The sequence below is a fragment of the Puma concolor genome, chromosome D4 (assembly GCF_028749965.1).
Source record: "Puma concolor isolate L17-30 chromosome D4, mPumCon1.1.hap2, whole genome shotgun sequence".
Lineage (NCBI taxonomy): Eukaryota > Metazoa > Chordata > Mammalia > Carnivora > Felidae > Puma > Puma concolor.
The window spans coordinates 11,282,186-11,300,569 of NC_141679.1; the positions used below are offsets into that span (position 1 = coordinate 11,282,186).

Below are 18,384 nucleotides of genomic sequence, written 5' to 3' on the forward strand. Positions count from 1 at the left end.
TTCTTAACAAGGCACTTTTCAAATAGCGCACCTGGAACAGAGAAACCTTTAAAGCCATAAAGACAAATAGATTTCAAACATTTTTGGAAGATGGAAAGGTCCGTCTAGGGTCGTGAGATACAGCACAGCTTTGTAGTTAGAATCAAGGCGCGGACTGGGTTCAGAGCTCAGCTCTGCCGCTTGCTAGCTGAGCTGTGGGACTTTGAGCAAGCTATGTAAACGCCTCTGAGCCTCAGTTTCCTCATCTGTAAAATGGGGATAATACCACTTACCCCATAGGCCTTTATGAAGATGAACTCAATACACGAATTAGAGTTGTAGCTGGCACATAGTGGGTACTCAGTGTCAGCTGTACAAAAATCACTAAAGAAGAATCAAAACGTCAGAACCCAAGGCACATTCTATAGATGAGGGCAAAAGGAAGGATTTCTTCCTCCCAAGATTTTGGCAAAGCCGGTAAATGATTTCTCCATCTTGCTGTGGAGGCAGTCCTATTGCCTGTGACCTAAGCCCAGCCGGGAAACAACATTTTCTGGCTTCGGAGCCCGCTGAGGCACAAGCAGGCATGGATTTGATGTTCGCATGCGCAAGCTGCAGGTTTAGCCGGCGAGGCCTCCTGACGGCCTTCAGAGACAGAGCCCAGCATGCAGGGCCGGGGATGCTGCTGGCAACCACAGGGTCTCTCATTTCATGTTTACAACAACGCTGTGAATCAGGAACTATTCTTAGCATCCCAATTTCAGAAATGAGGCACAGAGAGACTAAGAACCTTGTCTGGTAAGTGCTGAGGCTGGAATTAAACCCAAGCCCGACTGATTCGTGCATTCACCCGACGTAGCGTGTGCTCTCCTACTTCGCTTAAGCCTGGGCTGCTTTCCTCCCCTAACGAAGAGTCAAGCGATAGAGCAGCCTAAAGCGCTGTCTAGACTTCTTACCTTTTGCTCTGGTCAGCTACTGTTGCTTAACAAATCACCGACAGCAATGATTTCAGCGTGCTCACGGCCCAGAATTTGGACATGGCCCAGTAGGATGGCTTACCCCCTGCTCCAGGATGTCTGGCATCTTCCATGGGAAGACGAGAAGGATTGAGAGGGACTCACGTGGCTGGGATCTGGAATCTTCTGGAGGCCTCTTCACCGTTTGGCCAGACTTGTACACGCAGGTCTTGGGCCAATGTGGCGAAGCGACAGGGCCTTCTGTGACCCAGCCTTAAAAGTCACGTAGCAACACTTGTGTAAACTCTATTGTTTGAGCGAGCTTTCCAAGTTTCAAGGGAAGAGGGACAGAGATTTTGAGATCTCTCTCAAAATCTTTGAGAGATTTTTGAGAGAGAGAGAGAGAGAGAGAGAGCGCGCACATGAATGGGGGATGAGCAGAGAGAGAGGGAGACAGAGAATCACAAGCAGGCTCCACTCTTGTCAACAGAGAGCCCACCACAGGGCTCGATCTCATGAAGCGTGAGATCATGACCCGAGCCAAAGTCAAGAGTCAGACACTTAATTGAGCCACCCGCGCACCGCTAGACCCCCACCTCCTAATGGAAAGAATTTTAAAGGATTATGCAACTGTGTTTTAAAACTAACTACCCTATTCTTATCCTTCTAGTCGGCTTCAGAGTATCAGGTGCAATAAAGATGGCCCCACATCTAAAAGCCAAAGGTGGTTCAGCAGCATAGAATTTCCAAGGCATATTCTTTCTTCCTACCACCTGATTTGGAAGTTGTTTTCAAAATGCATTTCCCACTTCATATCAGCGACTAGTGTTTTTATCGTCAAAATGGACTCGATAATGTCATGGTGACCAACAACTCAAAACTCTCAGTGGCTTAAAACCACCAGAGAAAACGAAGTTTCTTATTCACATTATATATTTTCCATAGCTTGATTGGGGGCTCTCCTCCACGTTGTTTGTCCTCTAGGGTCCAGGCGTCTGGAACATGGCTGGTTGCTGTAATCAGAGAAGCTTTGGCCGAAAGCGAACATGTCACCCCCACTTAAAAAAAAATTTTAATGTTTATTTATTTTTGAGAGAGACAGAGATGGAATGCGAGTGGGTTAGGGGCAGAGAGAGAGGGAGACACAGAATCCAAAGCAGGTTCCAGGCTCCGAGCGGTCAGCACAGAGCCTGACGTGGGGCTCGAACTCATGAACCGTGAGATCATGACCTGAGCCGAAGGTGGTCGCTCAACTGACTGAGCCATCCAGGCACCCCATGTCTCCTCCACTTTTAACCCAATGGCTGGGAATTGTCAAAAGGCCCCACCTGGCCATAGAAGGACCTGGAAGCTCAGTCTTCTGTGTCAGGGAGCAGAGGAATGCTGGTATTAATGTGTGGCGTCAGTGGCTACCAAAGTGACCGACTACTGGGAGGTTACACTTATCATTTTGAATAATCTTTCTGAGCCTAGGCCTATGAGGGCTTTGGAACAAATATTTGTTAACTAATCTTTTCAAAACGTATAAATGTGAGCTAGCTTGGATGAATGTGAACCAGTATGTGAATACATTCAGATCTGTTACACAAACCGATTTTAAAAGTCCGACGAATACGTCACATCTGAGGAGACGTGGGAGGCCAGGTGGGGTTCCCAGCTGGCTGGGGTTTCATGATCCTGAAGTGCACCTTGAAGAAAAACCCATGACTACCCATATCGAAGAACCACTGGTCTTCAGAAATACCCCATAGTCCTGGCATAAGTTCACCCTGGGGTCAGAAATTCAAATGACAGATAACCCACCAAGGTGAGTACGACAGCCAGGCATGAAACAGAGGGAAGTTGTTGGTTGGAACTGGCATGCCATCTAAAGGCATCCAATTCACATTTTATATATTCAATAAAACCTTGGATTGCAAGTACCTTGCTCCGCGAGTGTTGCACAAGAGGAGCAAACACTTCTAATAAATTTTAACTCGATAAACGAGCGATGGCTTGCAATACAAGTCGTACGTGATGCCGAACATCACACGATTGCAACTGAGCCGGTGGTTCTTGAAATTCGCCTTGATATACACATGCTTTGCATTACGTGCATGTTTGTGGAACTAATTATGCTCGCAAACCAAGGTTTCACTGGACGTATATTAAACAGTATTTTAAAAATGTCTATATAAATTTTGTGCCAGCAAAAAGAAGAGGTAACAGAGTAGATTGGGTGGCCGTGGACCTCCGCTTTGCATGCCTCCATGTAGCCTCGGGGGTGGCTTTGAAGGTGCTCAGGTGTTAGTTTTGTTCAGTTACTGGTTTGTAGGATGACAGCAGTGCTTACACAGCCCCGCCCCCACTGGGTGCCATGCTTGTTCTGAGTGTTTCCTGTTCATTAGCTCATTTCCTCCTCACAGCTACTCTATGAGGTCCAGGGCCCCCTATTCTGTGTAAGGAGCATTAAGGCTCATGGAGGTTACCCAAGCTCACACAACTCACAAGGGGGAGGGCCAGGCACTTTGGCTTCAGAGTCCCTGCTTGTAACTACTCTTCTGGACCACTCCTTAGAGACTAAGTAGCACGACACTCTGTTAAGTGTGGTTTTCAGACCTGGGGATGTATCACAATCACTCCGGGAGCTTGTGAGGACTACACACTCCTTGATTGGTCAGTCCCCAGCTTCGCCAAAATGGCATCGCCATGACAGGATCCCAGAATGGCCTCCCCGGTGATTCCTTCCCTCATCCTCAGGTAACAGTCTTCTGACCAACCTTTGGGAGGTTTCTTTGGAAACTTTTAATGGATCCATAAGGATCCAGGCTTCCCGGGATCTATATGCAGAAAGCCAAGCCGAATCCCATTATTGTTCCAACCCTGGGAACCATGTTTTTAAAGACTGATTGATTACCTGGACGTTGGCTTTCAGAAGTGGTTGGAACTGAAGTAAAAATAGGAGGCAAATGCTTACAAGGAGAGTCCGTTGAGCAACACCAATGGGACAGTGCTGCTTTTTTTTTAACCCCTGCTTTCCATCGTGTGGTCGGATTTCTGCTAACAGTTCCGTGAGTGGTGATAGCCGGGTGGGCAACTGTAGTTTCCCTCTATGCGGGCAAGTGTGTTCCACACCAAGGAGACCATGGAAGTCTGTCGTGAATATACCCAACGAAGAGAACTGTGGAAGACACAGTAGGGACACTTGAGGAGGGTGGGCAGAAATCATGGTGATGTGAATGAACCAACTAGTCATTCCTTTCACATCCTCTCACGATGTTTTCGGTGACAGAAAGGAGGCTAGAAAGGGAGAGGAGAGGGAAGGAGTGACGGGTGGGGGGCAGTTCTACAAAACATGAGCTGTCACATCCTGCGGGTTGGTTTGTGTTTGCACCACAGGACAATGACGGGGCAACGGGACTCTGCCTGATGCCTGGCAGCGATGTCCACAAATGCTGGCCAGTGGTGTTGCTTTCTCCTCCCCGCACCCCCACCCCCCAATCTCCATGGGATTCTTCCAAGTGTGGAGCCAAATGGAGCTCACATTTGAACAAATAAGAAAACCGTCTTTGTGACTCTTCTGTTTTACTTTGGATCTGTAGCCTAGGGACGCCCTTTCACCTCCTCAAGTCCCAAATCAACGGTGAGAGTGGAGGGGTTGGAGGAGGAGGCTGGGCCTGCCTGGCCACGGTGGTTTCTAACCAGGCTTGTCACTGCGGTCCCAAAGTGCTGGTTTAGTTCTTGCTTCCAGTGAACTTCTTTGGGAGTGTTTCGTCAGCGTCTGTCTTGGGGTGGCTCTTTCTCTCCCTCAGAAGAGAGATTCTGCGGAGGCCTGGCCCGTGATGTTGACAAGATAGATGGTTCCCTCGGTGTGGGGCTCAAAATTCAGATTTATGTAGTCATTTTCCACAGTCTCCATTTGGCTAATTTTAGTTCTGTTGTGGATCAAGACAGGTAGATGTGTCAGACGAAAGAGGAATTAAAGTCAGGGCCCTCGTACGGATTATAATAAAGAGCAGAATGTTGGCAGCGTTTGGCATTTTTGCTTAATTTTTATTAGCCAAAGCGTATTTGATTTTATCTTCAGTAATAATTCCTCTTCTCGATGCCCCTCCCAAATGGGTTTAAAGTAGCCAGTCATCCTTCTTACCTAAAATCTGGGCTATTGTACCCCAGGTGGTGTCTTAGAGGGCACCCTCGTACAAACTGGAAAAACCATCTGTGAGAGTGGGTAGGGTGAAGAGGCTTTCTCCTCCCCGCCTGGCATGGATAGCATCTTTGTGGGAAGACAGGGGCGCCCCTTTCCCTGGGAAGATGCGGCCCTTGGCGTCTTCTGAGATGGGCTTGGGACGGATTTCCCTCCCCACTCACCCCTTTGGGCAGGAGCCCTTACAAACTGGCCTTGAGAGTTACAGATCCCTGTCCTTGGCTCTGTCTCTGTTACATTGTGTGTATTCTGGATATATATATTTTTTGTGTTTACTTATTTATTTTGAGAGAGAGTGCGTACGTAAGCAGGGGAGGGGCGGAGAGCGAGAGGGGGAGAGAGAGAATCCCAACCAGGCTCTGTGCTGTGAGCGCCGAACACAGGAACCATGAGATCATGACCTGAGTTGAAATCAAGCGTCGGACCCTTAAGCGACTGAGCCCCCCGCAGGCACCCCGTGAGTGTTCAGGATTTAAAGGGCAGTGGAATCAGAAACTTTTCCAGTGCTGGGATGTTTTGGAAACAAAGTCCGAGGATGACTCCAAGTTTATAATCCTCACAGGTATGGCTGGCTGCACAACTCCTGAGATACAAGGAATGTCACATTGTCCTTGTATTGCACGGAACAGACGATCTCCAACTTGGTCAGCCCTCTCTGAGTTGGCAGGAAACTCAGTAGCTTCACAGAGTAGAGCGTGAGTCCCGTATACTCAAACGGCCATTTGAGGCTCCCTCCCTTTTCCGAAGCATCTAAGACCACGCAGAAGGGACGGAGGCACGGAGAGGGTGCACGCTTTCCTGGGCAGAGTGCAGGCTTCTGTGATCGGCGGAGCTCTCAGCTCTCTGTGGGTTGTCCCCACTCTCTGAGGCACTGCTCTGGGCAAGGGCACAGGCTCTTTTCCCCAGTGGCCCTTGCCACTGCCCACTGCCCTCCTCAGTGTTGTTGCATCCAACAGGGCCCACACCGTCACCATTTCCAGAATGCAGAGTCCTTTCCCTTTACTGTTTTTCCGGAATGGACAGCTTTCTTTTGAAGCCTTCACCCCAACCCTAGCATCATCTTGGTACTTGTGCTAATTAGAATCCCTCAAGAACCTATTAACTCTTCCCAAGCAAAGAGGGGTTCCTGGCTTAAGAAATACGAAGCCCGGGGGCGCCTGGGTGGCTCAGTCGGTTAAGCGTTGGACTTCGGCTCAGGTCACGATCTCACGGTTTGTGAGTTTGAGCCCCGCGTCAGGCTGTGTGCTGACAGCGCAGAGCCTGGAGCCTGCTTGGGACTCTGTGTCTCCCCTCTCTCTCTGCCCCTTCCCTGCTCTCTCTCTCTCTCTCAAAAATAAACAAACATTAAAAGAATTAAAAAAGAAAGAACATGAAGGCTGGACTCTCCTTTGGGTTGAGAAGGAGGCTATGGGGGAATGGATGGACAGTTTTGTCTCTTCCTAGTGAAACTTCCTGATGAAGAGGCTGCCAGACACAAGGTTTCTCAGATCATCCACACATTAAATGCTGGAAAGCTCACCTCATCACATCATTTCCCAAACCTGCCGTTTGTTTTTTTTGTTTGTTTTTTGGTTTTTTTTTTTTTTAGCATCTCTAACGGGCAAGACACATACCATGAGGGAAACAGACATACGTAAGAAAAGCTTTGCCTTCTAGTGGCTTAGAATTTACTTGAAGTGTGCAGAGGAAGAGAGAGGAGGGCAAACAACTCCACAAACTCCTGTAAATCAAGGCAAAAAGGAATCAGCCGAGAAGCAAGGGAGCAGTCTAGAGAATGGAGGGAGCCTCGCCAGGCAGGGTAGGATAGAAGGTCTCGGCAAGGCGGCCTCGAGGGATGGGTGAGATTGCACCATGGTCAGCTCACCCCAGGCAGACGTGGAGAAAGAAAGAGGGGTGGGTGGGCTGCCTCAGGCTGAGGGGTCACAGTTTCAGAGGTGCAAAGGTGTGAGACAAGGAGAGGCAGCCGATTGAGGCAGTCATTTGCTGTGGCTGCTGTAACTCAGTCCCAGAGACTGGGTGGCTTCAAACAACGGAAATGGATCTCTCCTGGTTCAGGAGGCTGGCATTCTGTGATCGGGGCGTCGCACTCCCTCGGGAGGCTCCAGGAGAGAACCTTCCTTGCCCCCTCCATCTTTTGGCAGCTGGAACCACGTCTGCCTTGTGGCTGTATCCCCCCCACCTCGGGCTGCGACTTGTCTCAGCTCCTCTGTGTGCCTGTATGTGATCTCCATCTGCCTCCCTCTTCTGAGGACAGCAGCGATTGCATTTAGGGCCCAGCTGGAAAATCTCCCCATCTCAAGATCTTTAGCTTACTCACATCTGGAAAGAACCTTCCCCCCCACCCCGCCACCCCACCTGAGGTCACATTGATAGACTCCAGGGATTAGGACTGACGTCTTGGGGGCTGTTAGTCTGCCCACCAGAGAGAGTGAGACCCAGCCACCCAGAGCCTAACAGCCATGCCAAGAGGGGCTGAGGATGGTCTTGGAGGGATCATCGGAGACTTGTACATCAGGGTGTCAGGTGAACGAGTCCGAGTCCCTAAAGCTCGGTGTGGTGAGGCTGAGAACAGTCAGCAGCTTCCTGCAAGCCAGGGGTGGCAGAGGAGGGAGCAATGGGGTGAGTGGGGAGTGGGGGGTCGTGGAGCCACTGTGCAAATACAATCCGTGGGACTGGTAGCTGCTTGCACATGGGAGAGAGAGAGAAAGACCCACCGAAGAGCACTTCCGGCCCAGCCTTGGGAGAGATTTGGTGGGAGAGGCTGGTGCAGCCATGACCTGATCTGGTGAGGAAATTAATTTTGGTTGGCCAGAAGTGTTGTTTTCTAAGGGAAAAAAAAAAAAAAAAAAAAAAAGCTTTTTTTCTCGCTGGTGGTAGAAAGCTGGGCAATGCTGGTCCCTCAAAATGACCCAAGAGAAACAAGTTGGGTGAGTTTATTTGATCAAAGTGATTTTGTTTTCGTTTGATTTATTTTAGAGCCCCCAGAGACCAAGGGTTAGCTCAAGAAATCCAAGGGTGAGTCCTGTCACAGGGGCAGGTCCTGGAGGCCAGACCTTGAACAAAGTAATAGATCCAGGCCCCCTGGTGGGAGTTAATGGATCTTTCCTTTAGAGATTACTGGGATAAACACCGGTTTTTTTTTTTTCTTTCTGCCAACTCTTTATTATTTTCCTCTGTTGTCTTTAATCTTTATTTTTCCTGGTTTCTTTCTTTTAATTCTTTGTCATCTTTCCCAGAGTCCCTGCCTTGGCATAACCATGGCGCCTTATACCCTCGTGGCTAATTAATTCTAACCTCGGGGTTAATTTCACTCCCACTGGTAACTGCCTCATTCTTTCATTACCTATCAGTTTAATCCCCGAGGGAAAGAATCTGATCAGCTGGGTTTTGTCCCCTGTTATCTCGAAGGTTGCTGACCAGCCTTTGATGGCCGACTGTGAGTCAGGGACCCGCTCCTGGTCTGGTCAGCTGTGGCAGAACGTGGAATTGTGTGATGTGAACAAGAACACCAAACTTTGAGGAGCGCCTGGGAGGCTCAGTTGGCTGAAAGTCTGACTCTTGATTTCAGCTTAAGTCATGATCCAAGGGTCGTGGGATCGAGCCCCACATCGGGCTCCACATTGAGCGTGGAGCCTGCTTGAGATTCTCTGTCTCTCTTCCTCAGCCCCTCTCCTCTGCTTCTGCTATCTCTCTAAAATAAAAGAATTTTAAAGACATTTAAAAAAAAAAAAAAAAAAAAGAAAAGAAAAGAAAAAAAAACCGAGCTGGAGCAAAGAATTCGGCAGGCCCAGTAATCAGCACCTTGGAGCAGCGGTTGGCAAAGTGTGGGCCCTGAATCCCGAGCAGCAGCATTACCTGCAACTTGTTAGAAATGCACATTCTTGGGCCTTTCCTCAGACCGCCTGGCTCAGGAGCTCGGGGAGGGGACCAGCAGTCTACACGTTCCCAGACCCTCCCCGGTGATTCTGATGCACGCTCAGGTTTGAGAACCACTGCCTTAAACCAAGCCCACAGCATGTGGACTAAAACGAAATGTTGGCCTGAAGTCAGGGGTGGGGGGCAGGCAGATCAGCAGGAGTGGGGATGCCAGTGGCCTCTAAGAATCAGAAGCAGGTGGCATTTGTTACCGGTTCCTATCTTATTGACTCTAGAGGGTCCGTATCTTCTGTTGGTCAGGGAGCTGCATTCTCCTGGGTTGTAGTACCTGCTCCCGACCAGGAACTCGAAAAAGTGCTGTTATCCCCTCCCTCCACCCCCCCATCCTCCCCACACCCACACCTCCCTGACCACAAAAGTCATGTTCCTCCTTCAAGACAGGTCCAGCGCAAGGTTCCCTCCACAAATTCTGACAAATCTGACTTCATAAGTGATGTATTTTTTTCTCCAAAATAAAAAAAAATCAGTTAACTATTTACTTTGAGTCTTGTGACATCCGGATCATTTACACTTCTCCTGTCTATTGGTTAGGGGTTTGTTTTTGTGGCCCTAATTTACACGCATATGGATCAAAAACACCACCACAGCAACATAAAGGAGGAGGAGATGGGAGAAAAAGTGAAAGGAAAAACCCACTCTGTCCCTCGAGGGAGCACGAACAGGTTACAGCCTAATACAGGACAGGGCTTAGGGTGAGGTTAGCTAGATGCACAATTTAAAAAGGCACCCAAAACTCAGCAATCAAAATAAATATTGCAATGCAATATTTTAAAAAATCAACATCAGCGCTGGGGTGCCTTAGCGGCTCAATTGGTTAAGCAGCCAACTTTTGATTGTGGGTTTTTGATCTCACAAGTTGGTGAGATCAGGCCCTGAGTCAGGCTCTGCCTGGAGCCTACTTGGGATTCTTTCTCTCTCTCTCTCTCTCTCTCTCTCTGTCTCTCTCTCTCCCCCCCTCCCCCCCTCCCCCACTCATACACACGTATTCTTTCTCTCTCTCAAAATAAATAAACTCAAAAAAATCAAAATCAATGTAATTAAAACCCACGATAAACAAAGCATCCGAATTTTAAGTAGGGACAGCCTCCAATTCCCTCTGCAGCCCAGTAGGCTTATTAACTAAAGATGGTAGGAAATATCTCTCCCAACCGTCCAAGATGGAGGAAGACATTGGAGCCACACTGAGGGTGCTGTTGGATGGATACATTGCCATCCATTTGCAGCAAGAGACGTACTCACTCCTTCTTGCTCTTGAGCGTAGAAAAACTATGTCAAGCACTTCTGAGAAAAAACAAAGATGTTATATTTCTCATCGATTAAAGGCTGTATGAGCTTAGTCCCTTTATTCATGAAGAGTCACCTCGGACCTTCTAATGCATTCACTTAACCAGAAACACTCTTCTTCTTACTGTCCCTCCTGCTCTTGGTCAGTGCAGATGGCTGGTCCGTCCCGTCTGACCGCTCAGCTGAGCTGGGACTTGTCCGGTGCAGTGGGTGACGACCCCACTGTTCCATCATCCCTCCCACTTCGCCCCTTTCATCCAGTCTGTTTTCCTGGTCATTCTTCGTGGTCAGGATTGTGGGATGGAAGGAGCCATCAAGGAGGCATCACTATGTTCTTTGCTCAGCCACCAAACAGACGTGTGACCCTGGGCCCAACCTGGCTACTCTCTGTGTTTCCTCATCTGTGACAAGAAGATCTCAAAACTCATGTTCCTCTCTGCCTTTCGTGCTACCTCGGAAATCTCACATGCGTAGGCTTCTAATTTTTAACTCCTTGGCTCACTATTCATTCTCAGGGCCTTTCCCATTGTCTCAGGAAAATTAATCTCCCTTCACTCTTTTTCTTTTTATTTTTTTTTTAATGTTTATTTTTGACAGAGAGACAGAGCATGAGCCAGGGAGGGGCAGAGAGAGAGGGAGACACAGAATCCGAAGCAGGCTCCAGGCTCCGAGCTGTCAGCACAGAGCCCGACGTGGGGCTCAAACTCACAGACTGGGAGATCATGACCTGAGCCGAAGTCGGACGCTCAACCAACTGAGCCACCCAGACACCCCTCCCCTCTTTTTCATGATGCATGGGGGATGATAGAAGCGCTTGAGGTTCACATGTATAAAAGCTGTGATTTCTGAAGAAAACCATGACAGCAAACGTCCAGTGATCCTTCCACTTGGCCAGAGCACCCTGCACGATGGTCACAGAAGGTCTCTGTCTGCCTCATCATCTCATCTTCTTTTTACCAAGCTGATATAGCCGCTGATATCCATTGAATACCTCCTAAGTAGCAAGCACTCTTCTGAAAAGCCCTGAGTTAAACAAAACTCCTGCCTGCGTGGCATGACCAATTATTCTAGAACATATATATTTACTTTATACACTCAGGCAAGAAAAAAAGACATTGCTCTATGATCCTTAATTCATGACTTGAAGCAACCATTCCACATTTTAATCTTGGGCATTTTTAGGGACCTGTCCCAGAACTCTGTAGGGTCATACAAACATCTGAAGACTTTCTGGGTTGCTGGAAAATGTGTAGTGTTCAGTAGTGTTCAGTCCATGGTGATCATCACTAATGTCCTTCTTCCCAAACCCTCACAGTCCCTTGAGGGTAGATAACTTCACAGCTTCTGTGCTGTGTTGGCCTGGAGCTCTCTGCTCCAGTTGGGGGCCCCCATGTTCAAGGTCTTCCTCATATGGAGTCTCCAAAATTGTATTTCTTTCCTTTCTTTATGCATAAGTACCACTGAAGCCTTTTTCTCTGACATGATCAAAGCGAGGGACAAGTGCTTGATTCATGAGTCTAGAAAGAGTTAAAAGAAGTAACTAAGCACATATCTTGACCATTGTATTTTTAGCCCAAAACACCAAAGTATATATTTATTGTTCAATATTTTAATAGTGATCTCAGACCTTTTCTTTGAACATGAGCACACTGTGTGCTGGTGTGGTTATCTTTCTTAAGAAGATTCCCACTCATTATTCATCAGTAATGTTTGCCTTTAATTTGTTTATAGCTAGCGGGAATTTAAACACACTTGGGGAGCAATCTGAAGAAAGTGTTTTGTACATTTTTTAAAATTTAAATTCAAGTTAATTAACATCCAGTGTAATCTTGGCTTCAGGAGAGTAGAACCCAATGATTCACCTTGTACATATGACACCCAGTCCTCATTCCCAAAAGTGCCTTCCTTAATTCCCATCACCCATTTAACCCATCCCTCCAATCACCTCCTCTCCAGCAGCCCTCAGTTTGTTCTCTGAATTAAAGAGTCTCTTATGGTTTGCCTCCCTCTTTTTTTTAAATTTTATTTTTCCTTCCCTTCCCCTATGTTATCTGTTGTGTTTCTCAAATTCCACACGTGAGTGAAGTCATTTTCCTCTTAGCATAAGACCCTGTCTTACCATTCTGCACACTTTCTATTCTTCCCCAGTGTTTCGCTGTATCTCCCTCACATTAATTTCGCAGGATTAGCTCATTCCCATTACCGAACTCTTTCCAAAATATTCAACTTAATTTTCATAGAAAGAACTCTTCCTGTGTATACTCACATCTCACTGGTTTGCATACAGTTTCATAATTGCATATTCTGAACAAGCATAACAGGTATTAACTTATTTAGGAACAAACTTAACTGATTCCTGATAAGCACATAATCCACTCTTTAGAGGCTCAAGTAGGTGAGCAGATTAGAAAGTGATGTACTAGTCACAGCTCCTGTGCTGGTGACCCCATTCAGGATGTTTTACAGAAACAGAAAGCTTAGGTTTGTTTGTCTTCCAGTTCGGTGGAAATCAGTTAAGAGAATGTGGCAGTGTTTATAGCATTGGTTAAAACTGTGCTTCCCTATCACCTTGCCAGTAGATGCCATCACTTAAAGATGTGGAGTTCAAAGTTTTTGATCTCGACCCTTGCAACGATGTGAAGTCAAGTACGTCTTACTTTTTCAGTTCTTGAAGTGCCAAGTTCAATTTCACTGCGTTTTCTTAAATAGATGGGATGTTGGCCCTAATCCTAGCCCTAGATCTGAGGGAGAAAAAAAAGATATGGCATATATACACAAGAGAATATTACTCAGCAGAGAAAAGAATGAAATCTTGCCATTTCCAACAACACGGATGAAACTGGAGAGTATTACACTGAGCGAAATAAGTCGGAGAAAGAGTGTATGGTTTCACTTATATGTGGAATTTAAGAAACAAAGGAGAAAGCAGAATTTAAAAAAGAGAGAGAGAGAGAGAGAGAGACAAACCAAGAAACAGACTCTTAACTAGAGAACAAAGTGATGATCCAGAGGGGAGGTGGGTAGGGGGTGGGTGAAATGGGCAGTGGGGATTAAGGAGTGTGCTTATGACGGGGCGCCTGGGTGGCCCAGTCGATTAAGCGTCTGTGTCCGACTTCAGCTCAGGTCATGATCTCGCAGTCCGTGAGTTCGAGCCCCACGTCGGGCTCTGTGCTGACAGCTCAGAGCCCGGAGCCTGCTTCGGATTCTGTGTCTCCCTCTCTCTTTGCCCCTCCCCTGCTTGTGCTCTGTCTCTCTCAAAAATAAAACATTAAAAACATTAAAAAAAAATCAAACAAGTCTTATTCACTTGTCACTTAGGACTACCCTGTGTCTACACCCCACTGAGGACACACTGGGCTATTGTGCTTGTTCTCGGGCCCTGGGCATTTGCTTGTGCTCTTGTTGTCCAGTTAGAACACATATGCTCCCTTCATCCCTGTCTCTGTCAGGAAGAGGTGAGGGTTGCAAGTAACAGAATTCTCCTCTCCCCTCTGAAAATGACAGGCTTTATTCTCCTCAACACGGTATCTTTGTTTCTTCCCTTATGCCAGTATTTCCCAAATGTGTCTTTTATTGGTATCCCTCTAGTAGTATTTGTCCTGAAATGGTCTTACTTTTCTTTCACTTCAGTACTTATTTATTATAGAAAGTTTTCATCTACATGAAAAAAAAAAAGAAACAGTATCCCTTGATAAATAAAAGCTCACCACAAAAATGAATCCAATAAAACCTGCAATGATAGTGCCTTCTATCTAGATAATGCTTGTCTGAGGCATGCTCTGTTTTGGTTAATGTATTAAAGAGTTTCTCCTTGATGCATTAGGAGCATTGAAGAAGAATGGAAAACAGAGTAACTTTCTCACGTTTTGTAGGTAACGCCATGTCCGTGAACCATCTAAAATAACTTCCCGTGTCATCTATGTGTATGTGTACGTGTCCCACACTCTGGGAAACGATGCCTTACTCCTGTGACCTGATAAGCAGCTAGAGGGCAAGAAATGATTCTCTTCTGCGTGTCCTTTGCCTTTCTGGGGACCTATTGCTTAGGTCTCTAAACCACCCTCCTTCTGGGGGACCTTGAGGAGCCTTGTGAGCCACCGTGTTATTTGATGGGAAGAAATGAACAGTTCTTTCTGCGACACTGGCCGATGGGTTGGTCTTCTTCTCTTGGAACATCAAGATAGTAGGCTTTTCAGGCCTGGGGTCACAGGCTGGAGAATGAATGTTTTTCCTCAAGTTCTGGTGCACGTACGTGTTTTGGGGGTGTACATGGTGTCAGGGGCGGGGAATGTAGCAGAGGAAGACTGTGGCATTTTCTGAACTTCCTTAATTCACAGAGTTCTGTTCATGAAATGCCCCAATGCTCTGGGAGCTGGAGTGGTAGGTTCGCGACTGAGATCAGCATTTTGGGGGGGCCGGGACAAGACTCTGGAGACCGTCTCCTCCCCAGGGTCCCCGCCCTACTCCCTCCACTCTCCTTTTATGGAAGAGGAACCAGGGTCTGGCAAACAGGTGTCGCTCCAGCTATTGACTCTGCCTATAAGCTGCAAATCATACTTGAATCCAGACGCTTGCGACAGAAACCAATCACAGCAGCCCTCCTGTGACTGATGTGAGTTGTTCACAGACTGTTTTTCCTCCTTTTCCAGGCAGTGCTGAGCCCTCTCATAGCCATTGCGCTGAAAATCTCCCAGATTCATGAGAGAACCGGCCGGAGGGGCCCCACAGTCATCACCTGAGTGGAGGAAAGATCAGTGACGAGGGCCAAAAGAGAGCGCTTGGCGGGACATACTTCACCCACGCCTTCTTGCTACCTGTTTGTGCCTTTTACGACTTTGGGGAAAAAAAAAAAAAGATAATATGTTTATGGGGGGGAGGGGTGGGGGGGAGGAGAAAAAAATCTGTTTTGTTTGGGTTTGGCTCAGTTCCTCCAAATGCAACAGGGGCTTCCGTTGTCTGTTAAAGCTGCACTGTCATTTGGTATCCATATTTTAGCATGCAAAGGAACCTCACCTTTTGAGAAAAGAGTTAGCGGGCTGGGAAGGTGTCCATCCTGGCATCTGTGCGCCGTTGCTGTCCGGTGCGGAAAGGTGCTGAAATCATGGTCAGAGCGCAGTGCCAGAACTAAACTGGCCCGAAGGCACAGGTGCCCCTGGGCGGAGCTCAGAAGACTCTCCTCGGCGTGGTGGAGGGCTTGGCTCTCCATCCTGGGTCAGGTCTCCTGTGGGGGGAAGGTTGAGCCCCTCATAGCGCACCTCATGCCCACAAGCCACCGTATGTCCCCTTCCCCACCCTCCCATCCCCCCGGAGTCCCCAAGCCGAGTTCTCTCACGCCTTCCAGAGCATTCTGCAGATCACAATGCACACTTCCAGCGAAGCATATCAAAAGGGTGTTTTCCTCTCTTATTTTGTAAATATTATTTTCGCTATTAAGCTGGCTGCGTTCTTTCCAACTCAGCCAATCCTCGTGCAGGTGGAGAGTGGTTTCTTGGCAGGACTCTGCAAATGAGTGCCTACGGTCCCACCAGCGCTCCCTTGACGCCATCATGTACGGTGACACGGGGGTTTACATGAATTCCTCCTGGGAAGACAGAATACCACCATGTCCACTGTCTCTCTGACTTTCTCTCTCTCTCTCTTATCTTATAAGTGTCTATTTTAATGCAATCGTTTGGACATTGTTCACATCTTACAGCGGCTGTAGAAGGAGACAATGTGATGGCGTAAAAGTAGGGAATAGAGTACTTACTGGGTGGTGGTTATGGGCCTGATGAGGGGTGGGGGGCCCCTGATGGAAACCAGAAGGTCACAACTGGCTTTCTTTGCCCAGGAGCAGGATATTGCGGCCCTAGCAGCCTCTGTCTGTACTCAGCCAGGACACTCGGTGTGGTGCGTGGGACCTGTTTGCATATGTTTTGCTTCCTTGGGAACAGCACTGTCACTTACCCCGTCGTCAGCACAGATGACGTGATGCGCTTTGACTGTTAAGCAATGTGTTGTTGCTGTAGTCAAGACTCGTGCAAGCAGGGAGATGTTCCCAGTAAGGGATTTGTTTCCACTTTCTATCTCTGCTTCTGTCAGAAAGTCGCTAGGACACTTAGTAGCCAATAAAAAAGAAATTCCTTATTTCAACCTTTTGCACGGATTGTGGATTTTTGCTTGTTTGTTTCACCATATTGGTCACACTTTGCTAAGTCTGTCTTTCAGAACACTCCCAAGGGCTGGCTTTCATTAAATTACATAGATGGAACCAGAAAGGGCAAATTGCTCAAAACTGCCCTCGGGAGTCAGCAGAAAAATAAATTGGCAACTGGCATTTCATCGTTAAGTATCTTCATTCTGTAATAATGGAGGGTGGCTTGGAGCAGAGATTCTAAAGTTATGATATTTGTCAGCGACGAGCGCAATTTGCCTTAAAGCTTCGCTTCTCACTGGCTTTAAGCGGATATCTGTGTCGGCCATGTATTCACTGCGCGGCTCTGTGTGGGTCAACACACCTTGGATGCATTATTAGGCTTACCTCCTAGGTCAGAAAATAGGTAATTTTTCTCAAGTTGCTGAATTTTTGACCATCTCTAAATTCGAGGTTCAAATGTAAATCCTCATTTACAAATTCTGGTTTTTTTTTTTTTATTTCTAGCATATGTGTCTGGCACAGCCCAGGTATTCATTCATTCGTTCATTCATTCATTCATTCATTCAGCAAACACTGATTGAACAACTACTTTATAGAGAGTCCTGTTTTTGGTGCAGCGAGATGTACAAAACATGATTCCCGCTGCCGGGAGTTTGTAACTTGGGAACAGGAGGATGTGAATGTTAGGGTAGAGGTACAAGCAACACGCTTTGGGAAACACAGCAAGGTGGACTCTGAGCTGACAAGACCCGTGGCACTTGAGGGGTTTCCCAAAAAGTGGGGCTTCCCGGGACTTATAACCATTTATGTAGTTTCACCAGGGGTCGGTGTAGCGGAACGAAGACTAAGAGTGGAGAGGTAGGGTGGCTGGAGGGGAGGCTGGCCTTGGGTCCGGTGGGAGGATGGCATGGACGAGTGAGGTCGAGGGAGACACCGCGTTATAAATACCAGGCGGGGCATGGGTCTGGGCCCAGCTATGGAAAGAAGCAACTGCACGGCCACCTGTTTTTACAGAGCTTTCTCTCAGCTAGGTTGCCAAGGAGGAGGTCGTGTAGTGACCCTAGGACACAGCCTTTCCCTCTGGGAACCTGCTCAGTTTCACATTGCCGGGATGTTCTTTCCACTCTGCATAGAATCCAAGCTTCTCTTGCAGAACTATATATGTATCTGCTCTTGCCTTACCCTTAGGAGACGTTGAAGACAGGAAATCCCTGGTCTCTCTGTCTTAAAGGTGAATCTCCAGCCACCAGTCTTTCTGAAGAATGAATGACTGGAGAGGTCCAAGAATTTTGTGGGGACCCCAGGAGGCAGTCATAGAAGATGCTGTGGATGGAGTGTGGCAACTATGAGGGCCCCCTCTTCTACTCGGCTAATATTGAGGGATTTACTCGCTACACCATGTGCCTCCAGAACAATGATGAGCGACGGTGTGGATGATCCAATGGTTCCCAACCAGGGCAGTGCCACTACTTACCCTGGGGTGTTTGGAAATGTGTGTGGATACACACCATGGAGGCATTTACAGGGAGGAGACCACGATTCTAAATATCCTGCCAGGTGTCAGCCAGTCCCTTAGAACAAAAAAATTGTTTTGCCTCATTCGTGATTCTTGGGTTTATTAGCTGACCTTGAGAATGGCAGGCAGCCATTATTAAAATGAGATCATGTATGAAATCTTACTGATCCAAGGTACAGCCTATATCCAAAGTACTCACGGAACAGATCGTTTTGTGTGACGTTTCAGACTGAAGGCCTTGGACATGACCTGAAGGCTTTCTACACGGGAAGTCTCAGAACCCCAACACGGGTTGGCCCCATGGTGGCACATTGGGCTGACAATTGGCTGTTCTGAGCCAGCGGTCTCTGCAGATAATACAGGCAATGACGGGGCCAATGGTGTGCTGACT

General features: G+C 47.6%; 1 protein-coding gene across 1 annotated transcript in view; it reads left to right on the forward strand.

Annotated features, from left to right (window-relative positions):
* Positions 1 to 16,473, forward strand: part of PGM5 (phosphoglucomutase 5) — a 181,396-nt gene extending 164,923 nt beyond the window's left edge. Inside the window, exon 11 of the mRNA XM_086684957.1 lies at positions 14,991 to 16,473. Coding sequence (XP_086541083.1) covers positions 14,991 to 15,080 — 90 coding nt within the window. The 3' untranslated portion in view covers positions 15,081 to 16,473. The remainder of the gene's footprint in view (positions 1 to 14,990) is intronic.
* Positions 16,474 to 18,384: the final 1,911 nt, after the last annotated feature.